This window comes from Cynara cardunculus, assembly GCF_001531365.2.
Source record: "Cynara cardunculus var. scolymus isolate 2C chromosome LG 1, CcrdV1, whole genome shotgun sequence".
Classification (NCBI taxonomy): domain Eukaryota; kingdom Viridiplantae; phylum Streptophyta; class Magnoliopsida; order Asterales; family Asteraceae; genus Cynara; species Cynara cardunculus.
Genome location: NC_037528.1, coordinates 19,684,584 through 19,707,995, shown reverse-complemented (window position 1 = coordinate 19,707,995; position 23,412 = coordinate 19,684,584). Strand labels below are relative to the sequence as shown.

The 23,412-nt window shown below is 35.9% G+C and overlaps 2 protein-coding genes across 5 annotated transcripts; one reads left to right on the top strand and one right to left on the bottom strand.

Annotated features, from left to right (window-relative positions):
- Positions 1–4,326: 4,326 nt before the first annotated feature.
- LOC112516549 (UBP1-associated protein 2A-like) lies at positions 4,327–12,034 on the bottom strand. 3 transcript variants are annotated; one of them, XR_003069613.1, is made up of 3 exons: positions 10,670–12,034; positions 5,537–5,617; positions 4,327–4,704 (listed from the first exon to the last, which is right to left on the bottom strand). XR_003069613.1 is itself a non-coding variant. In XM_025123643.1 (3 exons), exons 1-3 carry the CDS (start codon positions 11,956–11,958, stop codon positions 4,701–4,703), a joined length of 1,338 nt encoding a protein of 445 aa, XP_024979411.1. In that variant the 5' UTR covers positions 11,959–12,034; the 3' UTR covers positions 4,327–4,700. The 3 variants fall into 3 exon arrangements, 2 of the variants coding, with proteins under 2 accessions (XP_024979411.1, XP_024979421.1); XM_025123643.1 differs by lacking the exon at positions 5,537–5,617 and adding an exon at positions 4,851–4,895; XM_025123653.1 differs by lacking the exon at positions 5,537–5,617 and having other exon boundaries at positions 10,670–12,033.
- A 6,133-nt stretch (positions 12,035–18,167) lies between these two features.
- On the top strand, positions 18,168–23,185 carry LOC112528897 (vesicle-associated protein 1-1-like). Of its 2 annotated transcripts, XR_003070886.1 has the most exons (9): positions 18,168–18,248; positions 18,491–18,591; positions 19,732–19,802; positions 19,894–19,975; positions 20,866–20,981; positions 21,045–21,215; positions 21,982–22,149; positions 22,264–22,376; positions 22,824–22,861. XR_003070886.1 is itself a non-coding variant. In XM_025139920.1 (8 exons), the coding sequence occupies exons 2-8, from the start codon at positions 18,543–18,545 to the stop codon at positions 22,941–22,943; spliced, it is 777 nt and encodes a 258-aa protein (XP_024995688.1). In that variant the 5' UTR covers positions 18,168–18,248; positions 18,491–18,542; the 3' UTR covers positions 22,944–23,185. The 2 variants fall into 2 exon arrangements, 1 of the variants encoding a protein (XP_024995688.1); XM_025139920.1 differs by lacking the exon at positions 22,264–22,376 and having other exon boundaries at positions 22,824–23,185.
- The last annotated feature ends 227 nt before the right edge of the window (positions 23,186–23,412 follow it).

The window sequence follows — 23,412 nt, the reverse complement described above, 5'->3', positions numbered from 1 at the left end:
GGATGACACCTTCATTGCCAGCCTCATCTACGTTGATGATGTCATCATTGTGGGGAATGATTCAGAAAAGATACAAGAAATCAAACAAAGCTTGCATGACAAGTTTAGCATAAAAGATCTCGGTGAGTTAAAGTATTTTATTGGCATTGAAGTGGCTAAGACTTCAAGTGGACTTGTTTTGAGTCAACGAAAGTACACGCTCGACATTTTGGAAGATTGTGGCATGGAAGGGTGTCGCCCGAGTTCTTTCCCCATTGAACAAAACATAAAACTTGTCATGGATGACAAAGAGCCCAAGGTCGATGCCAGTCATTATCGGCGACTCATTGGTCGGTTACTTTATCTTCAGGTCACTCGTCCAGACATTGCTTACTCTGTTAGCACYCTCAGTCAATTTGTTTCAGATCCTCGCCAGAATCATTTGGATGCTCTGTCCAGAATTTTACGATACCTCAAGGCTACTCCTGGTCAAGGCATACTTTTACCTAAAGACGGTGGCATGAGTTTAGTTGCATACTCTGACTCAGATTGGCTTGGTTGTCCCCTCACAAGGCGTTCTCGAACTGGTTACTTGCTACTTCTCGGTGGTGCCCCTATCTCGTGGAAAACCAAAAAGCAGTCAGTCGTTTCACGCTCTTCCGCTGAGGCTGAATATCGGGCTATGGCCACCACTGTTAGCGAACTTGTTTGGATGCGATGGCTTTTAAAGGAACTGGGTTTTCCCCAACTCGCACCTACAACACTTTTCTGTGACAATCAAGCTGCTCGACACATTGCCAATAACCCCGTCTTTCACGAACGCACTAAACATGTTGAAATGGACTGCTACTTCGTTCGTGAACGTGTTGAATCGAAAGAAATTTGTCCTATGCCGATTGACTCGAAGCTCCAACTTGCTGATCTTCTTACGAAGGGCCTTGGGGCTGCTCATCTTCGTTTCCTTCTTGACAAGCTGGGCATTGTTAATTTGCACGCTCCAGCTTGAGGGGGAGTATTGGCTTTCAATATTTGGTGTTATCTCTTCCATATTTTCCTCCTTCTTTATTGCCTTAATTATTGGTTTCCTTTTCTGTTTTCTTCTATTTATCGGAGGTGATCTCCTCCCTTGTGATTGTTCTTTTTTTTTCTAAGCAATTAATAAAAGAAGAAAACCTTGAAATTATAAGAAAGATCTAAAATTTATTTTGTTCGTATAACAAAATGATTCATTTAAATTTATGGACCCGTTAACGAACGATTAGGGAGAACGTTTTTGTGAAAATATTTATATAAAAAAGTCGATTGATTTTACTTTGCAAACAAAAAGACGTATATAGCAACAGTCTCATTTTCTTCTAACAAGATTTGATCGTCTTAGGAGATATTTACGAACAGTGTCAATTACCTTACTGGGTACGACGAAAATAGAGAATCTTGCATGGTAAATGACGGAGAAGACTCTTATTCAGTAACGCTTGCCGAGTAAAAGATAATTACCAACAATGGTTTTTTATGATCAAGAATGTCATCTAATAATGTACACGAAGGTGTTATAGGGTCCCTGTTCTTTAATTTGAATCTCTTGATTAGTTGAATTTGATTTTTAAAGAATTTTATTGGATTTTATAGTGCTATGCAACAAAAACAGTATTTAGATCATTGGAATTTTATCCAATATGACAACTAAGATTTACAAAATTGATATCTTTTTTAAGGGGTTTTTGGTTAGAGGTATCGAGCAGTAATTAATGAGACTGATAATAAAATAAGTGTTTATTTTTATATAATATAATGAGCATATTAAAATTTCATTTTAGGTTAAACTAGAAAATACAAAATTCATTTCCATTTTCATTCCCTTGTTATTTTTATTTTCATTCCCTATCATTTGTTTGACATGGAGGAGTAACGGTATATATAGAGAATTTTACAAGCAACGAAAAAAAAGACTTTCATTCTCATTTTCTCAATTCGAAACGCTCAAATTTTAGAATGGAAATATTGATCATGAAAAAACCTACTACGTATACTTGTATTTGTTCTTTTTAAAGGGCAACATCAAGAGGACTTTTTCTCGAGGAGTCACACTAGCTGAGGCATCCGGTTCATAACATTAGCAAGTTTGCTATTTCATAATTCATATATACTAGTATATCCGTACGATAGACCGCGATATAAATTTTATTACATATCAAGAAAAAAAAATCAAAATATAATTCCTCATAGAAAAAGAAATCCAACATTTAAATTTTTTACGACTAAATCCAATCTTCTGGTCCCTGCGGAAAGAATTTCACTCTCTTTCTAAGAAAGGATTAGAGAAATCCTATCGATTTCAGCTTTCTCTAAACCTAAGCATGAAACATTACATTATTTTGATTTTTTAAAACAAAGACCCCCCAAAAGAATCTCAGGATCGTACAAACTAATCTTTCAAGACATCTCCAATTACACCCACATTGTAAGCATCTAATTATCTTGGTATTTCAATTTAAACCAGCACCAACCCATATCGCAATGTATATCTTGGCATTCTAAAAATAATGTAGTATATGAATTTGGATTAACGCAATTTGTATCACCGCAAAAAAACTAAAAATAAATACACAAAAACCTCCTTTCACCAAAAGACCTTACAGCCTGCAAATATACTCAACACTAGTACCATATCATCCTTTCTCCTTTACCTTTGTGTCAGTGTCGACATGGGTAAGAGAAACCTAGTCTCCACATCAAGTCATTGGCTCAGTGATAGAACCTGATCTCCACATCTAGAGTTCAAGTCTTATCAAAGATGAGATATATACATGATTATTTATTATACATAAATATTATATACTTTAAAAAGACAGTCGAGAGAAATCAACATTTGATTGGTAAGTGAGCACAAATCTATATAAATAAAATATATGTTATGCACGTACTACGGCCCTATTGCACCAAGACCATCAGTTTTGAAAGGGCATATGAGAATTTATGTTGCATGCAATCTTTCATTTCTATTTGCATGCTGTTTACATGACCTAAGGACCATGGATTTTTTTTTTCTTTTTGAAAGGTGTTCCAAACTATCGACTGTAAAACATCGGCCTAATAAACTCAGTGGCCACAATTGTTATGGACGTCTGAAATTGAACCCAAGGCGAATGCCCTAATGGTTGGCCATGAAAAATTTCGTGGTTGTTATCTTCAAGGCGCCACAAAATTATGGAAGCTAGCGCGGGTACCCTTTTGGCTTTTAAGGGTGAATGTATTCTCTTAGTCTTAGGGAACACTTTGCATGGTAGCCCTGTGGTAAACGGTTGCACTCCTTCCTGTTTGACTCATCACATCCTCAAAACTCGAGGACATCCCAATTTAAAAAAGTGAAGCTGTAAATCAATATCATTTTGGATTCTGACCAAGTATTTTGTTTGACTCACCAAAGGCTTGCACGAAGAAAGAAGCGAATCACAATCAGGGCCAACTTGATCCTCTTCTCCAGGGATCCCTGATAAGGGAACCCTAAGAATTCCTACCCTAGAAGATCGCATTTCTGACTTGAGCACCGTCTTTAGGCATTTCAGTTAAGTCAAAATGGGACAATATTATGGGGTGGAGGGAATTCTAGATTTGCTGGCCTCAGAAAACCAAAACAGATATATGAACAAAGAAAATGCAGAAATTTAGGTTAATTTAAGTCCCCAATCACCAACTGTAGATTGAAAGAGAACAAATGCAAACATGTTGGCTGTTTTCAGCAATAAAAGGTGATGAAAGCAACCCAGAAGTTAACACTTGGAAAGCTAAAACCAAAAGGCCAATGGGGGCGACACCAAGCCAGGGTAGCTCAATCAGTCAAATTCTGGGTTTGCTCCTCATTGGACACCAGAGGTTTTTCTAGCAATAACTTTCATGCAAATTGACGCAGATACCCACAGTTAAAAAAAAACAAATATTACAAACCTACCTTTTCATTGCTAGCATGCATCGCAATGGACAGACCAGTTTAACATGACAAAAACAAAGAAGAAAGGAAATATAGTCATGATGCATATAAAAAATTCATAGAAATTTATAAAGTAAAGGGAGAAGAAGGTTGTTGCTTCCTCCATGTTTTCTGATTGAGAAAGGAAGCGATATTTATATATAGCAATCTCGTAGTCATTCTTTTAAAAAATCGCAATGCCAGTTCAATATCCGAACAAGTGCAGCCTACATAACAATGATAAAATAACAACAAAGACAACACTGCTAATAAAAAAGAAACAAAAAAGTAAAGAAAAATTAATATAACTGTAAAACTAATCAGAGAAGAAAAAAATCAAGCCATGTCATTTTGACGATACAGAAAACAACTTGAATTATGCAAATCAAATCAACCTACAAACCGAAAGCATCCTACACAATAGTAGAAAGGAGATAACATAACCTGCTATAGTGAAGGTAATAGGAAAATAAGGTAAAAATCAATGAAAATATTCCCAGAAAAATTAGGAAGAAAACTAAAATATAATGAACGATAAAAAGTCATCAAATCCATACAAGGAAACTATGAAAGTATACTAAAAATTAAAGGAAATTGGCGAAAAGGAGAAGAATTTGACTCAGGAAAGACAGCTGAAATACAAAAGATCTTTGTACATGGAGAGCTTCCAATGTATAGCAACCAACAGTAAAAGAGCCTTTTAAAACAGATCCTTCAATACTGAGGGAAAATTAATCTCAATGGCAGCTGCACTTCATCTGCAAATACAGAACTCAACATGTAAAGAGGGAACAGTACACTTGACCTTCAAAAGATAGTAGTAGTAGTGCAACATCTCAACTTCAAAAATAAAATTAAACAAAAAGAGTCATGGAAAAACCAACAAACAAACAGAAAGTACTACCTTCGTCCTAATAGGTTGATGAATAGGACATGTAAAAAGATTGGGCTGAAACCAAGATGCATGTATTTTAGATACATACATACTTATATATTATAGATATATAAAATATCAAATAAAAACATATTTTGAGATGAAAAACTCCTTTTCTATCATTATATCAAAATATCTAATATTTCGAAAGAATTTCTTTACAGCACCACCTTTTGTTTTTATAATCCAATATATTGGTCAAGTGATCATAGCTAGTGGTCATCCAGAAGGAGGAACACTCCTATAAGAGCAAGAGCAACAATAAGAATAATAACACGATTAATGAATCCAGACATAGAACTCGACTTCAATTCTTATGAAGCACCTATATAACCAGAAAAAAAGTTAGTGAAAAAGCATCATTTGACACATTTCTTTAGATGACCCATACAGTCGGCATTAATAGCACTTCAGGGTTAAAAGCAGGGTGATGTTCACCTACTTATTATTCTCATAGTGGTAACACTCGCAACATAAGTCCTTAATCTAACCGTAGAAAAAGGGTATCACGATGAGAAGTTTCTGGGGGAAGTTTTTTATGTTTCCCCTTGTTTTTAGTAAGCCTCTACAAAATCATGTACAGATGAGATGATTTTAGTCCTTTTTTAAGCAATTCTTTAAAAATATGAGGTATACAATTAGAAAATATAAATCACCTCAATTGAACTAGTTGGCCCCAGAGGTTTTGCCAGAGTCATCATTAAACCAACTTCGAACTGAAACCTTCAACCACTTCTCTAGCATCCACAAAAGGCTATATAAGTCACCTCACATGTTATGTTATCAATTGGACCAACTAGTAGAACTCCTTGATTGAAAATTTTGATCACAATGTTGAAGCTCAATCGACGATATGAAATATTACAATCATATGAGCTTACCTGAGAGGTTCCTTGTTTTACATGAAACTGATCCATATTGAAAATGTTCTATACTACACGTCAGATACATAATTTCTTGTGCCCTTTTAAGATGAAAAAATGGCTTACAGAATTTTTTCAATATACATAAGCCATTCAGTTTACCTTGGTCCATAGTTTCATACTGAATAGAGCTTGGGTTTCTCAGATTTGTCTCACCATCCTTTTATGATCCTTGAAATGATTCTTGATAGGATGAGGAAATGGACTACTGGGAAAGCATATAAAGAGCAAGGGAACTCATATGGCTGAACACTGATGATCATGGCCCATTACCCTATTTTGGTCTTCTGTCCTGATTAGCCCTAGCCATCTCAATCTGTTAGCAAGTTACTGTAGAGGGTTAAGTGTCTTTTAAGAGATGGTATAGGGATTAACTGCACCTAAATGATAGATAGTATAGTAGGTTACAAGATGTGGACTTCCATAGTTGAAGAGGATTATGGATTAATATGTATCATACAAGATGTTTCTCACTAACATCTCGCTTATCTCTCTATCTCTCTTCTGCCTGTACTCCCAAAATCTACCTCAATCTCAGTCATGCTCATGCCAATTAAATATATATATAGCATGTTACTATTTATATTTGTATCAAGAGTTTTATATCCCAGTCTGTTAACCTGCCATGCACTCTATATACCGTTTCTATCTCATTATTGAAACATGTTTTTTCTCCATTTCCTTTAAAGGATATCACAAACAGCCTAATCCCAGAAAACCCCACCATGTCAACCCCTTCAATTAGGAGGGCCGCCGCATAACATAGTCTGGGTGTGCATCAAAAGAGGCTGGCAGCTTAGCAATTGTCGTCCAAGACTCTAGATCAATGCCGTAATACGTCGTTGTATTGGCTAGAGCTTCAACAAACACTTGTACTGCTCTTGTTATCATTTCTTAGCTTCTGACAATCATGACCTTCGGCTCATCATCAGCTTTTGAAACAGTTGTTGCCAAGGGGTTGTCATCTAGTGCACTGTAACTTGGTGGTTGTTAATCTGCAGTAATCGGCTGTCGAAGTTGTTGTTAGTCTTTGGGACTAAACAATAGTGTTCTGGTTATACTTGTTCTGCTGATCAAATCTTGGGTAGTTAGATATTTGATGTTGGTTGGTTGTTGAAACTTCATTCGCTTTAACCCTGCGAATGAGCTTGTAATGGTCTCCATTGGGCAATCAGAGATTTGGTTTCCTTTGTGGACGATTTTTCTAGAGTATGGGTTGTTGTCCCTGATCTATAAGTCCAGCACCAAACGTCCTAACCTCACACAGCAGAGAAGAATAAAACTCACTAAATAATCTACGCCATATTATATCCACTCGTCTCTATGTACTTGTGTAGTCATTTCACCAATCACCAATCAAAAGCTTACAAGTCAAAAGCATGTATTGATGTAATTCTATGAAAAAAAGCATAAATCGATGCATTTGCACCATTCATGAAGCCAAGCATAAGACATTTGCAGAATCTTACTGAAATCATCAAAAAAGCATTTCTAAATATTGATATATTGATGTAGTACAGCTAGCCTTGGAATTTGAAGAGGAGTAGGACCGCTGGTCTTAGAGTTTGAAAAGGAGTAGAAGAAGAAACTCACTACAAGGAAGGATTGATTTGTTTATCATTTCATTAGCTTTAATATGGTATTCTAAGTTTATGGTTTAATTAGGAAACTACGTCTTCTAGGATAAAAAAGATCTATTTGGGTTTTTTAGGAGTTTACTTAAACTCATTGTTTTAGATTCTTGAGATATGATAATAATTCTTTTTAAAGCTTGCCGTCAGGATGACCAGATTCGTGTTGTTAAGAATTGTGTTTGGAATTCTTCTTCCCTTCCGTTCTGCATCATATATACAAGAACTCTCGATATAAAAGAAACAAGAATGTGTAGAAGGAGCAAACCTTCACAGACTCTAAATAAGCCCCTAGCTTAAGTCCAATACAAGGGCTATACCCAGAATGACCACTGTATTCTACAAATCGCCAGTGACATAAATCAAGTCCTACAGGCCACAACGCATAAATAGTTGGGAGTTGACGCTGTATGTGAATATGAATCTGGCTTCATCTTTCTCCGTAACCAATCTTCTCACTTACAATCAACATCTTCTGGAGCCCTTCTTGAACGAATATATTTCTAAAAATGGAGCATCTTGCAGAAATCTTTGCCAGGGCTTTAAATCATACACTTTGGTCATAGACTAAGCCCATGGCCATGAGTCACATTAAAGTCAGTGCTCCACAACAGCAATATATCTCCAACCACAGGTCATCATGCAAAGTAATATCATCCCATGGGCCAATCCTACCACACAATCACACATGCACTCAAAGGTGGAGATAAATATTCAGTCATTGGCCTTACAAAACGTTCCCATCCTCGGGTCATAAGCCATCACTAGATATAATGTCTTCTAATAACCAAACCAACCCAGTATATCCCACAGAGGTAGGGGGTAGGATCTACGCAGACGTTGCCTCTACTCCAAAAGGTAGAGAGGTTGTTCCCATATAATGCACTTGCATATAGACACTAAACAATCACTTACAAGCACATGTAGGTTCCACCAAGCACCGGGGTGCAGTAGAGAACTGATCAAGTATGAGTAGGCATGGTTGCAGACGTTAGTCTTAACATCTGATACATCAAAAAGTGGTTTGAGCCATTGAAACCACTAAACCGCACTAGATTGGAACCAGGCATGTTCAGTTTGGTTCTTGGTGCTAGGATTTTTGGAAAAACCAGGTCTTAATTCGGTTTGGTTCAAAACCCGGATCTGATCGAAATCAAACTAACATTGCTTAGTCTTGGTTCAGCATCTTCAATATTGTACATGTTTTAAATCAAATTCGTCCTACCAAAGATTGTACACTTTAAATTACGTCACGAATATTGATTTTGGTTGATATCATTTGCATCTTTCCTACCTTTTACCATCTTTCAAGCAACTTTTTTACCATCTTCCGAGCAACTTTTTTACCATCTTCAAGTCCAGCCTCCTCTCCAACTAAGTCAAGGATATTGATTTTGGTTGATATCATTTGCACCTTTCCTACCTTTTTACCATCTTTCAAGCAACCTTATATTTCTAACTTGTCACTTGTCAGACCCCTTTTCTTCATCATTCATGCACTATTTGTGAATGTGTGAACTAAGATGTTTTAAACTGCTTGTGGAATACTCGTAGCTACTAGCTACCTACTTGACACCTTTTAAGATGTAACTAACCAATAAGAGCATCCTGATATGTTAAAGTGCCTTACAACCATACATAAATAATTTTATTGAACATTTCATCGCCTCATCGATCAACTTAAAAACTATCATGTTTTCATAATTCAACTCACATTCAGCCATGACAATATATATTCTTTGAATCTTCAGATATCCTTGATGTCTATATTATTTCTGTAAGTCTTCTATCTAAACCAATGTCAACCATTCTTGGGATTACATTACAAAAGAATGGCTCTATGACTGACATCACAAATGAAAGATTTTCCTATACTATATTCCTACTTGGTGATATGTTATAAAAAAACAAAATAAGAAGTTGCATGAAGTCTTGTGTTCAGTATTAGAAAAACACCTATTTTGGGGTAACATGATGCATATTCTCAAGGAGAAGTGAGATCCACAAAATAAAATAGTTTCCTAGTGTAAGCAGTATATCCCCTTCATGTGAAGTAGACATCTAGGATCACTACGTGAGCATGTTATGTAGCATTCAATGTGGTATGTTAACATCAGAGTTGTGAATGGTAAAAGCCAGGTAATTTTTATTAACCTGCCATCCTGCCCCAAAGAAAAAACTAGCATGGATTAGCCTTCTGGCATACTTTATAGCTGATATTCGAACCAAGAACCTGTCCTTGGGACGATTATCTAAAGGAATGACCATGTCAACACTAAGAAACATTAAAGTTTCATCTTCATGTGACATTCCTACAGGATCATAAAATAAGATAACAAGAAACCACGTTGCTAACTCTAAAACTATATGTTGCATCTTAAAGTGTTACTTAATTTGTAAAGAAAGTAAAGCCCACCAAGCGGTGACCTTATAGAAGCCGTATTTGCACTGTCATGTGATGTATGAACTAGAAGCACCAAATGAACATGAGATACAATGGTATACCAATATCCCTTGTTTTAATCCGCCTTGACTAGGAGGTTTTATCTTAGCCAGGTTCACAGGAAAAACTTGCATGGATGATCTATTAACGTACACAACATAAACTTCATATTTTAGAACTTGGTAGTCAACATTAACATGTATTGATCATTGTCAGAATGTCAATATATATCCTTCGAGAGTTTTGACCAACAAAAGTTCTGGTATATCGATATCCCTTGTTTTAATCCGCATTGACTAGGAGATCAATATTAGCCATGTTCACAAGAAAAACTTGCATGAATGATCTATTAACATACACAACGTAAACTCCATATTTTAGAACTTGGTAGTCAACATTAACATGCATTTATCATTGTCAGAATGTCGATCTATATCCTTCTAAAGTTTTAACCTACAAAAATTTCTGAAGTATAGTTCTTTCCAAAATTTGTTACTTGTTACCTCATTTCATACCCCCAACTCCTTTGTGACAAAAGGCTTGCTGTAAAATATATTAATTAATGGAACATAATTATTATAAATCAAGGATTCCTATCTAAAATGCATACAGGAACTTAGTAAAAATAGGTTGACATGTTCTGGCTGGACCCAATAGAGCCTTTTTTCCCCTTCTAAATTTGTATTGCTTACTGCAATGTGAAATAACACTACAACAATGCATTCGCAAAACAATAAAGCTAGGTTAATACTCATATATATAGAAAGTAGCCAAAAAACCATTAGATCATACCACAAATGAGATGGATAACCACTGAAAGAGCCACCAGCACCTTGAGACCTGGAACCAGAGGCTGAAGCTGAAGCAGCCCCCACCTTTTTCTTCGGGTAGCTACTTTGTAGGCCCAAACCCTGTATCACTGGGAGAGTAGCCCCGCCATATTCCCCTAGCAATGACCCATTATCAACACCCATGCTCAGCCCGTGGGATGCACCAGCGTAGTAACTACCTAACCCGGCTGGTGCACCACCAACAGCACCCATTTGCCCCAAAACCCCTGAAGCATAAAGAGGATTTGCTGCAAGAAACCCTGCGTTTGGGTTTGAAAACAACCCTCCATACATAGGGTTCAATCCCAGGTGAGACTGACTGAACAATCCAAAATTCTGAGTCGCAGCAACCGCAGCAAGCATTTGCGGAGTAGGTTGTTGTACAACAGGTGTAGTAACTGTCACCGGCGCTGACGTTGCAGTCCCTTTGTTTTTCCCGTCAGCTGCCTTCTGGCAATGCAATTGATGTCCTTCGAATACCTTGTAAGGCTCTTCTAAAGCCTTTCTAAACCCTTCTTGATTCTTATACACAAACAAAGCAAAGCCACGTGACTTTCCTGTTGACGTGTCAAACCCTAATGGACCAGTCTCTATTTCCCCAAACTTGGAAAAGAACGCCCGCAGTCGTTCTGGATCGGCATGGGGTTGAACGTTACTAACATATATCTTCCTATTGGAGTTGTCCATGGAGCCAGCGACAGCAGGCCCCAAAGACGCCAGCTGACACGACGCCATTCGGTTATTAATCTTCTTTTTTGGTTCTTCAAGAGCCTTCATTGCCCCTTTCCGTGACCTAAATTGAACGAACCCGAAACCCTTGGCTTTCCCGGTGACGCGGTCGATGATGACGTTGCAATCCTCGATTTCGCCGTATGGTTTGAAGGCAAGAGTTAGGGTTTCCTTGGTGGTGTCCCAGCCAAGGCCGTAGACGAAGATCTTCCGATGAGAGACATCACTGTCGGCAGCGTCACGAATGCGTGTGTAGAGCGAAGGGTTTGCTATCGCAGCGTTGATGATGAATTCGATTAACTGATCCTTAGTGTATGGTTCGATGAGCTTCTGGATCTGTTCGGGTGAGTAGTCCTCTCCGTCAGAATCCGAAGAGTCATCGGCAGCTTGAATAGCTGATGTTTTTGGGATGATCGATCTTTCTGCAATATTTTTCTTCTTCTTTGTCTTTACGATCTTCTTCTTGTTGACGTTGTCTGGCTTCTTGGCCACTTTTGGCTTCCTCGCTGCTACTTTCACCATTGTCGCAGATGAGCGAAAAGGACAACACTTCAGACTCTCGCCGCCTTGCGTGTATGGAAGGGAGGAAATGCAACACGAATATTGTTATTTGGAGCTTTTAGGTAATCAGAAAATACTAAAGGGGGGCGTTGAGAATGGTTTAACTTTTTTTCAAATTTTTTATTACTGGTTTAAAATGGGTATAAATTATTTATCTAAATATTTAAAAATATTTATTATTGGTGTTATATCAAAATAAGTTAATAAGTTATTTTATAAATAATCTTAAACACCCCTGAGTGTTGAAATTGCAACCTAGGGTTCACTCTTATCATTTGGTATGGATATTGTCCAGGACATCTACTTTTCCGTGGTTGTTATCTATACTATCTTATAAAGCAATAAAAAAAGTCTTAAAATACTAAATGACCAAAATACCCTTTATATCACTTTTTCACTCTCTCATCTCCTCACATACACTCATCCTCTCACACCCTCTCACATACAATTTTTTTTTTAATTACACTTTATACCTTTATAATTAGTTAATTAATTTACTTTACGTCCTTTACTTTTAAATGGTTTATTTTAAACCTTTATCAAATTAATATACATAATCGTGTATCAATTAAAACATGTTTAAAAAATACATTTTTATTTTAACAAGTTACACCATTATAATCGTCTCGTTAATACCTTCGAAATGADTMCAATATTGAATAGTTTTTKACTTAATTATATTATTATATATTATATATACTGTGAAAAAATATTTTTAATATTTACGATTTATACTTTTATAGTTATTTATTTATATATATACTATATATTTTGGGRTTAGGCTGTCCAAATTGCAYTGTATAATATGTTTTGAATTAATATGTTCTTGGGTTTTTTTGAAATATATATATACATGTATTAATTCAACCTTAATCTGAGTTTTTGGACAAGAAAGAGGGTAAGCAGTTGAAATTTCATTCTAAAACTCATTTTTTTGGTCTTTTCATGGCTTATGATCTGTCAAATTTGTAGTTTTCTTTATTGATTTTGAATGTTTATCTTAAAACTCAAATTTCTTGGTTCTTTGCTCTTGGTGTAAATCGAACACATTTGTGGAGTCGTTTAAATATGTTGGATTTTAAATATATTGGATTTTAAACTGTCATACAATTCTTTTCATCGATAGTCTGTAATTGGAACCATAACTCTTATTTATTCAAATTGTATTAATATGTAAAGACCAAGTGTAACTTATATCATCGTTAAATCTTATATTATAAAACCAGTGGAACTTTAAAATCGTTAAAATTCATGGCTCCCGCCGCATTGTGCGGGTACATAACTAGTTGAGATAATATTAAAATCAAGTTAAATCATGTATTATAAATGTAATAACATTTATATTTATAATTTATTTAAAATAAAAAACAAAAATTAAAATCTTTAAAATAAATCATAATTAACTCCAACAAATTTTTTATTTTACATATTTCATTCTTAATTATATTATTTAAATATTTTATAATTTTATTTTTTTAATACATTTTTAAAAAATATATAAAATGATATTAATTCAACTACCATTGGTGAACTAAATAGAAAATTCATTTTTCTTTTATCTCTTTGGAGATTTTTAGATAATTTCTTATATTTGGAGTTTTTTTTTCTTTCATTATCCTCTATTTTAGAGAATGATATATAGAAGCTGATAGAGCGCTATAGAAAACAAAATGTTGATTTTCTCTATTTTAGATGTGTTGTTGGAGATGCTTTTAAGTTTTTATTCTCTATAATGGTCCATTGGTTTTTTATCTTGTTTTCTAAAATAGAGAATCATAGGGAAAACTCTAAATATAGGGAATTATCTGAAACTTAATGTTGGAGAAAGAAATGATTATTTTATTCAATTCTACTAATGAGATTGAGTTATTATAAGGTTTTTCTAAAGAATGCATTGGGATGATAAGTTATAGAATAATATAATTTATATTAAAATCTCTAAAATAGATAATCTATTGAAAATGAATAATTGTTTTTAGAAATATTATGTTTTGATTCTTTATTTTAGAAAAAATATGTTGGAGATGTTTAAAAAAATGAGTTTTGATGTTGATGTGTGAGGAGAAAATCATTAGGTAGAGGTGCATTTAACAATATAGAGGGATGCAATCAGCCTAATCTGTTTGGTTTATACTAGGACATGATTAGACAAGTTGTTTTTAAGGCTGCATTTGCTACATGGGACAAACGAGACAAAACTCAATGTCTCATGTTTGACGCGATATGAAACAAAACAAAAACTCATTGTTTTATGTTTGGTGCGATATGACAATAACAAGAAGGGGGACAAAAGATAATTAATCTTGATTCGACAATAATGAGACAGAGACTATAACATTACTAACTTACTCTCGCTTGATTTATAACTATGAGATGATATTTGTTTTAATGGTTACCATCGATAGTAGTAGCCGCCACCGTCGACCACATTCACCTCCTATTCCACTACAACAACCTCCGCCACCACCTCTATAACCACCCTCGACTACCGACCACAACCGTCCATCGCCACCTCCACAACAACCATCGGTCACCGACCACCACCATTCATCGCCACCACCACCTCTTTATCCACAACAACCGTTGGCCACTGACCACCATCGTCTATCGCCATCACCACTGCCACTGTGGGCTACTAAATCTTCTAATCCATAATTAAGCCAAAAAAAGAACCTTAACTTTCCACCTCCACTATAACCACCACCACAAATCCGATGTCACTACCACTACCCACCACTATCCACCACCACCTTCAATACATCGGCCACAACTAATTCCTTCACCACTATCGAGCGCCACCACCACTATACACCATATTCACGTCCTCCACAATCACCGTTGCCCATTGACCACCACTAAACCACTGGTCACCACCACCACCACCATTGATTACCATTGCCCACCACCACCATCAGCTACCACCACCACTGCCCACTACCTCCACCACATCAGCGCAACTACCTCCTTCACTATCGACCACCACCACCACCATCGCTATTCACTACCTTCATGTCCTCCACAACCACAATCGTCCATTAATCACAAATGTCTCTATCTCCACAACCATTGTTGTTGCAATAATATTCATCGTGCCTCCGCCAGTTGATAAAGATATTTAAAGTCGAATAAAACATAAATGTTCTCTTATACGGATCGGGTTTTTTAAACTACCATCAATTATATTAAATTTTCATTCAAATTTGGTACTATTATATATGTACTTATATGAAAAATGTGTAAAATGCTTATAAATTAAATTATTTATTTTATTTATGTTAATTATAACTATTATGTGACATATAAAATCATCAAATAACTTTTAGAGACAACCTGTCTAGTTATGTCCTATCCAGGTCGTACCAAACACCACACATGCATTGGTTTTGTCCAATTCAGTCATGTCCAGTTTTATCATCTTGTCATGTCTAGTTCTCTATGCATAATAAACGTACCTAAAAGTAATTTGATGATTTTATATATCACATAATTGTTATAAATAACACAAATAAAGTAAATATTAAATAATTTAATTTATAAACATTTTTGTGCCACAATTTTCTTTGTTCTTTTCCTTATGTAGCGTTTGGTAACCAATTGGACACGAATGAACTAGATCAAACCGAATAAGTTTTCTTGTGTTTGGTACGACTATAACAAGACTGAATAAGCTATTTTTATAATGTCAGTTACGTTAGACCACGTAGCAGAACTGTTAGTATTACCAACTGTTCTTAAATCATATATATCTAATGTTTTATACATGTGATAATAACTATAAACGACATAAATTAATTAAATATTTAAAAGGCTAATATGTAAGCAAGTTTGCATAATCTTCATACATATATATATATATATATATGCGTGTGTGTGTGTATGAAGTGGTGGTGGTGGCCTCGTCAGTGGTGATGGAAGTGGAGATGGTAGCGATGGTAGTTGCCGGGTGGTTCACTGTAGTGGCGGTAGTGGGGAGAAGGGGGTGCGGTGGAGGGTGGTGTTGGGTGTTAACAGTTGTAGTGTGTTGGATGTATAATGTTAGATTCTATAAGTGAACCATCAAACATGAATCAATGAAAGCGAGATTGAAAATGAACGAAATCTAACCTGGTACAGTGGGGCTTGATGTTGTTTCCTGTACTTGTTGTTCCATCGACTTCTTCCAGTTTCACACCATAATCTGCCCTTTTGATGGATAAGGATATGCAGAGATTTTGTGTACTGGATGAGGCATGAAACAGGGTATGAATGTCATATATGTACGCTCTCAACAGGTTAACAGTTACTCCCATCAGGTAACTGTTAATAACCACCATACCAAGGGTTGTGTCCCTTCATTCTTTATATTTATACCACAATACGTATACATAAAACTGATCATTTAATAAACTTATACGTATTATAAATCAACTCTTAATTTACATAATTCAACTGGTCATATATATGAATATATCAAATATGTTACTTGTTCTCTTCATGTATTACAGTATAAATGGTGGTAGGCATTGGTAATCGTTGCCCGATGGTGGTGGTGGCTGCGACGGTTGATGTTGGTTACCGATAGTGTTGAAGGTGGTTGCCAGTGGATAAGTGATGGTGCTTGTGGTGGTTGGTGATGACCATTAAACCAAATATGATATTAGGGTTTATATCAAATAAAGGTTCAATAGTTTTTTTTTTTTATAACTTTTATCTAGTCATCATGAGCATTTGGCGGGAAAAACTTAAATACTCTCCATCTTCCCTTTCACCCTCCATCATCTCCGCTCGTTTTCACTGACTATTGCCTCCGACTCATAGCCACATTTCATCTGAACGCCGTCGCCATTGCCTCCACACTCTCCTCCAAACCCATCCTCGCCACCACCCTTTACCACACACGTAACACATAACACATACAACCACTGCCATAGCCATGGCACATACACCAGACCTCGACTTCCTCGGTTTGGACAACTCTGGATATGATGACCTCGACTTCCTCAATTGGTTTGGCCAACTCTGAATACGAGATCATGAGATGGATGAACCCCACTTGTCGAGTTCTCATCGCTTGTGTTGAACGAGTTATTTTCAATTCTTCATTTTTTTAATTACTCAACACGAAACATACGCGGTGTGCACATGTGCAACATAAAAAGAGGACACTAAACCTAGAAACTGGCAAATGATTGATGCATGGATGTGTACTGAATCAAATAGGAGAAGGGCATGGGTGTGGCCTAAAACATATAGGAGAAAGATGTGGGTTCTTGTAGCGATCGTGGTTGAAGTCAGTGGTGGACCCATGATTTATTTTATCCCGAGCGGTTGCACCTTTATGGTCGATGAGCAAAGTCGCACAATCTGTTTTTAACCGAATTCCACCCCTTCGAGTAACTTTTATAAAGTTTTTTGGTTTATTTCAAAGATTTTTTAAGTGTTTTTTCTTTAATATCAATAGACTTTTTCGTTTGATTTCATGGGATTTTTTCCGTTTTCTTTGATTGATATTCCTTGTATCTTCTAATACCCCGCAACACCCTCAATTTACAGGGTACACCTTTCGTACCCAAAAGTACTACTTGCAAGAATTGGTTGAGTGGATACACATAATCCTATTTGGGACTTAGGGAAAGGGTTGTTTGTGTTCATGGCTTATCACATTGCCCTTATATATCAATAGCGAAAAAGGGTACTCTTGCTCAAACGCTCACCAGATAACATCGTAATTCCTTAAAATGATATCTATATAATAATTTATCCAATAAATATTTAGCAGGTAAAATTTTCGATACTAAAAACTCCTTTATATCACGTTCAATAAATGATCCATTAGTTACCATAACAAATATAAACCACATGTCAATAAAAAATTAGGCGGTGTCAGGGATTGCTTATTTGAAACAATTTATATTTTTTTACAAAAGCATTTATCAACTTGTCAAGTCAGAAGGGTTTAACTTCTTCAAAAACTTTTTATTACCGGTTTGACATCGATATAAGTTGTTTATCCAAGCACCCAAAAATTGCTTATTACCCGTATATGAAATGAGCTGTTTTTATAAACAATCCCAAAAACCGCTTAATCCATAACTTACCATCTTTGTAGTTTACTCGTATAATGAGGATAAAAATTGCCGCCTATGAGGATAGAGGAAATTAACAGGTATTCACCATCTTCATAGAACTACAACGCGGACGTTTCCAAAATCTGTAATCATCCCCCAACTCCCATTGTTTGAATTACGTTCTTGCCTTTCTCGCTCCTTCAGGTGATTATTATTCTTTATACTCCTTGTTCTGCTCTCTGATTAAGTTTCATCTTTCAGCATTTCGCTATTTCAATTCATTGTTCTACTCTACGTTTTCGATTGTGTTTTCAGTTATTTCATTAATTGGGGTTCTTTGCTTCTGTTTATGAACTAATGGATCAAAGTGAAATTAATGCGTGTTTTCATGTCTGGTTCTGATATTGGCTGGAATTTAGGTAAATTATTGCAATTTTTGTTTTCAGGCAAGGATGTAAGACATGACTATCTGATTTTGTTCCGGTCTCGGATGCAAAGATGAATGCAGAGCTGTTGGAGATTCAACCTAAAGAACTTAAGTTCATATGTAAGATGGTTGTCCTCTTTGATTTGTTTGATTGCATGCTAATTCCGCTAGAAACTAAAGTTGATGCCATGACACTCGATGTTTATGAAATGAATAAAAGTATATTGTGCAAGATCAAGTAATAGATTCAACTGTGAATTTCAAATTTAGCAGTGCATACCTGTAGATTTGTTAGTTTTGAGTTGTTAAAGGTGAGAGAGAGAAGGTATTTGTGCCTCATCTTCTTCAGGTTAAGAACTTACACTTGAACGAGCAACCTAGATTGCCCAGGAAGCAAGATGCAGGAAGGGATAGGAGAGGCAAATGAGTCTTCAGCTCTGAGTAAAAGAGATAAAAATTCAAAAATGTAACACATCTTCTATTTTTGCCTACCATCGAATAGTCCTTCAAGCTACATTTTTTATTCCCAACAAGATAGAGCCTGTAGTAGCCATATTTCCCCTCTCAAAATAACCAACCATCCATGTAAGTAAGTCACTAAACCCGTGCCACAAAACATTGCCAAAGAAAGCAAGTCACAGACAGAGGATTCTACCTATTTATCTGCAGATGTCAGCGGTTTAAGGTTGCAACACAATGTTTTATTGGATGCGAAACCACCCTTTTAATAGGGCACAGTGAATAAAGGGAAACAAAATCAAATTAAACAATACAAATCAAATCAAATCATCCCTAATCATGCCTAAATCAAAGGCCTAAATATATACCCTACAATTAAATAATGAACAAAACTGAACTATGCGAATTACGATGTAAAGGAATTGAGTACATTATCATAATTTGGAAAATTTTGACAAGTGTAACTAAGTCTCCCTTAGATTAGTATAGGACATGTTATATGTGAAAACCCATTTTTCTTTTTAACACTTCGTATCTTGTTTCCACGGTAAGTGTCTCACTTTTCCAAGCACTTTATTCTTGTCTCAGGGATTGAGACCCTTCATTGCTTGACTCATCTCTAGCCAAAAACAACATTTGTTACATGCTTGTATAGACTTTACTTTAAAATACACACTGGTTTGTGGGTACCTTGCCCTATTGCATGGCTAGGTCTATACAAGTGCAGGTCTACAGCGGCTACAGCTTAATTTTCATAGGAATGGGCTAACTCTCAATGTTTTTATTCTCTATTTGCATCAGTTGAATCCAAGAAACAAAGCTCTTGTTCTGTTCGACTGACCAATAAATCGGATTACCATGTCGCTTTTAAGGTTCTGATCTTGTTCTTGATATCCAAATTCAGTTTTATCTCTAAAGCTTTGATAGCAGTAGATTTAGCCACCTGAAGTAATTTTTTGGCAGGTTAAAACTACCTGTTCACAGAAATACTGTGTTAGACCAAATACTGGAGTTGTTAAGCCAAGTCTAACATGTGATTTCACAGGTATAAGCTTGCTTTTTGAAAATTTTAGAATGTGTTGCTGGATCTTGCGGATTTGCCACTAATTGTGGTTATATTGATATGTCTAGAAATAAATTCGGTGTCAACCTGAAGTTTTTAGTTTTTCTGAACATGTATTTTGTCCTGGGGGGTCTCTAACATGCCAAGATGGCGTTGGACATTCTTTTTCTACTCACTATGTTTATCCTGGAGCCAAATTTTGAGGAGCAAGATGAAATATAAGTTGTATCAGTTGGAATGCTATTCTTTAGCTTCCGAGGCATGTCTTAGCACGTCTTACAAAGTTCTCTAGAACTTGACAATTGAGCTTAAGGTTATTTTATTGAGGAACCACTTAACCATATTTCCTAGTGTACTACTTGCACTTGCTGAGCATAATCACTCATATTTCCTAGAGAAACCAAGAAAACATGGAACTCTAGATGCTAGAATGATGCTGTATGCGTTTGGTCATTATATGATGGCACGTGTTATCTTTACATCTGCACTTCAATACCTTTTTACATCTCAATTTTCAAAAGAGATGTATAGTTAACAAGTGTAGCATTTAGTAATTTTCTTACATTTTATCATTTTCTTGTTTGTGGCCCACAAGCCCATCTTGTATATTTATGCTCTATGCATTTGGAATAATTATTTTCCCTTCTGTTCCTGACAGAATCTTCCAGATGTGTTTTTGATTAAAATAGGTCATGTTTTAATTATACGAACCCATGCTCAATGTATTCAACTGGTGAATCTTTGATGGATTTCACTTCTAGAAAAATTCATGCTCTACATGCCGAGTATTTTGAGTTTCAAAGTATAGAATAATAATAATAATAGTTTCTCGTTGTACATGTTTTCTCTTCCTATCCTTTTGGTGCCACCAGTTACTATGCAAGCGCAAAACGTAGCACCTACGGACTTCATATGCATGGACAAGTTCTTAATTCAAAGCACTATTGTTCCCCCCGGGACAAAAGAGGAGCATATCACGTCTACCACGGTTGGTATCATGAAGATATTGGTTTGATGGTGAATTGCTTTATCTGATTCATCACCTTTTCAGTTTCAAGGGGATGACAAGCATATTGAGGAAAAGAAGCTTAGAGTGATCCTTGTTAGTCCACCCCACTCACCAGTATTGTCGCCAATGAACGAAATTTCGAGGATGAGGCCATATAATGCAGCCACAGAATCAAAAGACGATTTAGTTCAAAACAATCGGTCTCGTGCCAAGGTAAGAGCTTACGCTGTGTTCTCGAATTTGGAGAGAAGAAAGGAAAAGAAAGGGAAGGAAAAGAAAGGGAGAGAAAATAAATGAGAGGAAAATAATTTTTTTATTTGTGTTCTTGAAAGGGAAGGAAATGAAAAGAAAGAAATAATTTTTCATGTTCTCGAACATGAGAGAAAGGAAAGGAAAGATGTCATTTTTACTAATATGCCCATTAAAATGATTTTCATTTACTTTCTTTCATTTCCTTCCCTTTCCTCCTTATTTTGGGAGGAAAGTTTTGGAAGGAAACTCATCATTATTTTCCTTCCATTTCATTTCCTTTCTCTCATAAAAGAGTTTCAAGAACACGAGTTTTTTCATTTTCTTCACCTTTCCCTCATTTTCCTTTCCTTTACTTTCCTGCGTAAATGAGTTTCGAGAACGCAACGTTATTGTATGTGGGAGGTGTTGGTGTGGGATTTCTGAGATCACGATTTAATTGTGCGTCTTACATTTCATTGTTGTATATCATCTAAAAATATGTTTCTTTTGCTATATTCATTTTAAATATTTGTACGTGATCTTTTGGGCAGTTTTGATATAAATTTAACTTCTTTTGTAATTAGTCATAGTCCCCGTTTGGTTACATATATTGTTGGTTTTTAATTTGGAAGTAGTCCTGAGGTAGGCACTTCTGTCTGGTGCTTTCAGTTGTGTTCCTCAACTGTAAATTTTTAGTTCTGTTTATAGAGAAATGGTTGTTATATTGCTAATTTCAAACTTATGCAAGGTTGACGAGGACATAGAAATAGAGGTGTCCAGAAGAGGTAGTCGACTTGTAGAGACAGTGAAGAATGAACAATCTATAGAGAGAAAGCATACAGAAGAGCTGAGATTATCCAACGATGTAGAAGAGATGAAGTCAAAACTGAGAGAACTCGAGTCAATTCTTAGACAGGTCAATTACGAGTATACTTTTGGTTTATGCTCATCTTACTAGTCAATGTTGTTTCCGGCCCCTCAAAAAGTCCATGGAAAATCAGCGGTTTTAACGTATGTCATCAACCTGTAGTATGAATCATCTAAAGTGGATTAGCAGTTTCTTTTCTTAATCTTTTGGAAGCTTCTTTTCTGGATTTATCTGATGCAGACCATGAAGAGTTCAATAGTGACCTCTGTTAGAAGGTAAATAAGGCTTGTTTTTAAATGGAAAAAAGCAGTTTGTTAAAAAGTTCAAATATGAGGTTTTTTGTGCGACTATTTTTGTACATATCACTGGAACTAACTTGTTTGAGACTCTTATCCAACCAGAATATCCATAAACAAGATCTTGTGATACTTCTAATAATCTCGTTTGTCACATATTTTGGCTTCAACCAAGAAGATAAATTTTAATCCTTGTGAAAAAAGAAAGAATTAGCTGCTGTTAGTTGTGACATGGCCTTTGGAATCCTAACATTGATATCCTAAATATGTTTTGGAATGTCCTTTCAAGTATATAACATCTTCCATTTGCACCAACATACAATTACATTAGTTTGTAAGTCGACATGAACCAGATCTGCACTAAATTCTTTATTCAATACTCGATGTTTCTTGACGACTTTTGACTGAGATTCATTTGATTCACAGGACAGCAAACTGAGAACCGAACGAAGCACAGAACCAAGAGCGCAGATTGGATTCCAATTGGTGTTTGTTTTTGTGGTGGCAGTTGCTAGCCTTTACCTCGGATACCTGTTGCACGGCTGATGAACACGTATTAGCAGGTGGAGACTGGCATTATGTTTATAGGCTGGTGCTTGTGACCAGGTTAGTGTCTATATGTGCGAGTGCAACTTCTTAATCAAATATGGCAGCAACAGCATAGCTTGGTTTTCCGGTAACTACTACATCAAACTGCTCTATTGTCCTTTTTCTGTCACTGTCTCACTTCTATTTTTGTTTCCATACCATAAAAACACCATTTGCTTCTATATGAAAATTGCAACCTTTGATGATATGTGGGTTTTAATAGAAATTTAAAGAGTGAATTGCTTTCATCACAGTTGGTGATTTAATTTAAAATTGAAATGGTCAAATATCATATAACCAGGTCTTAGTGTGTTGATAAGACCCCCCTTCTCTACTCATCATTAATAACTCATAATATAGTTGGTCCGTGGTTCTCAAAATATTTACTCATTTGCACTTTCCCCAGTAGACGAAGGATCGTGGGAGA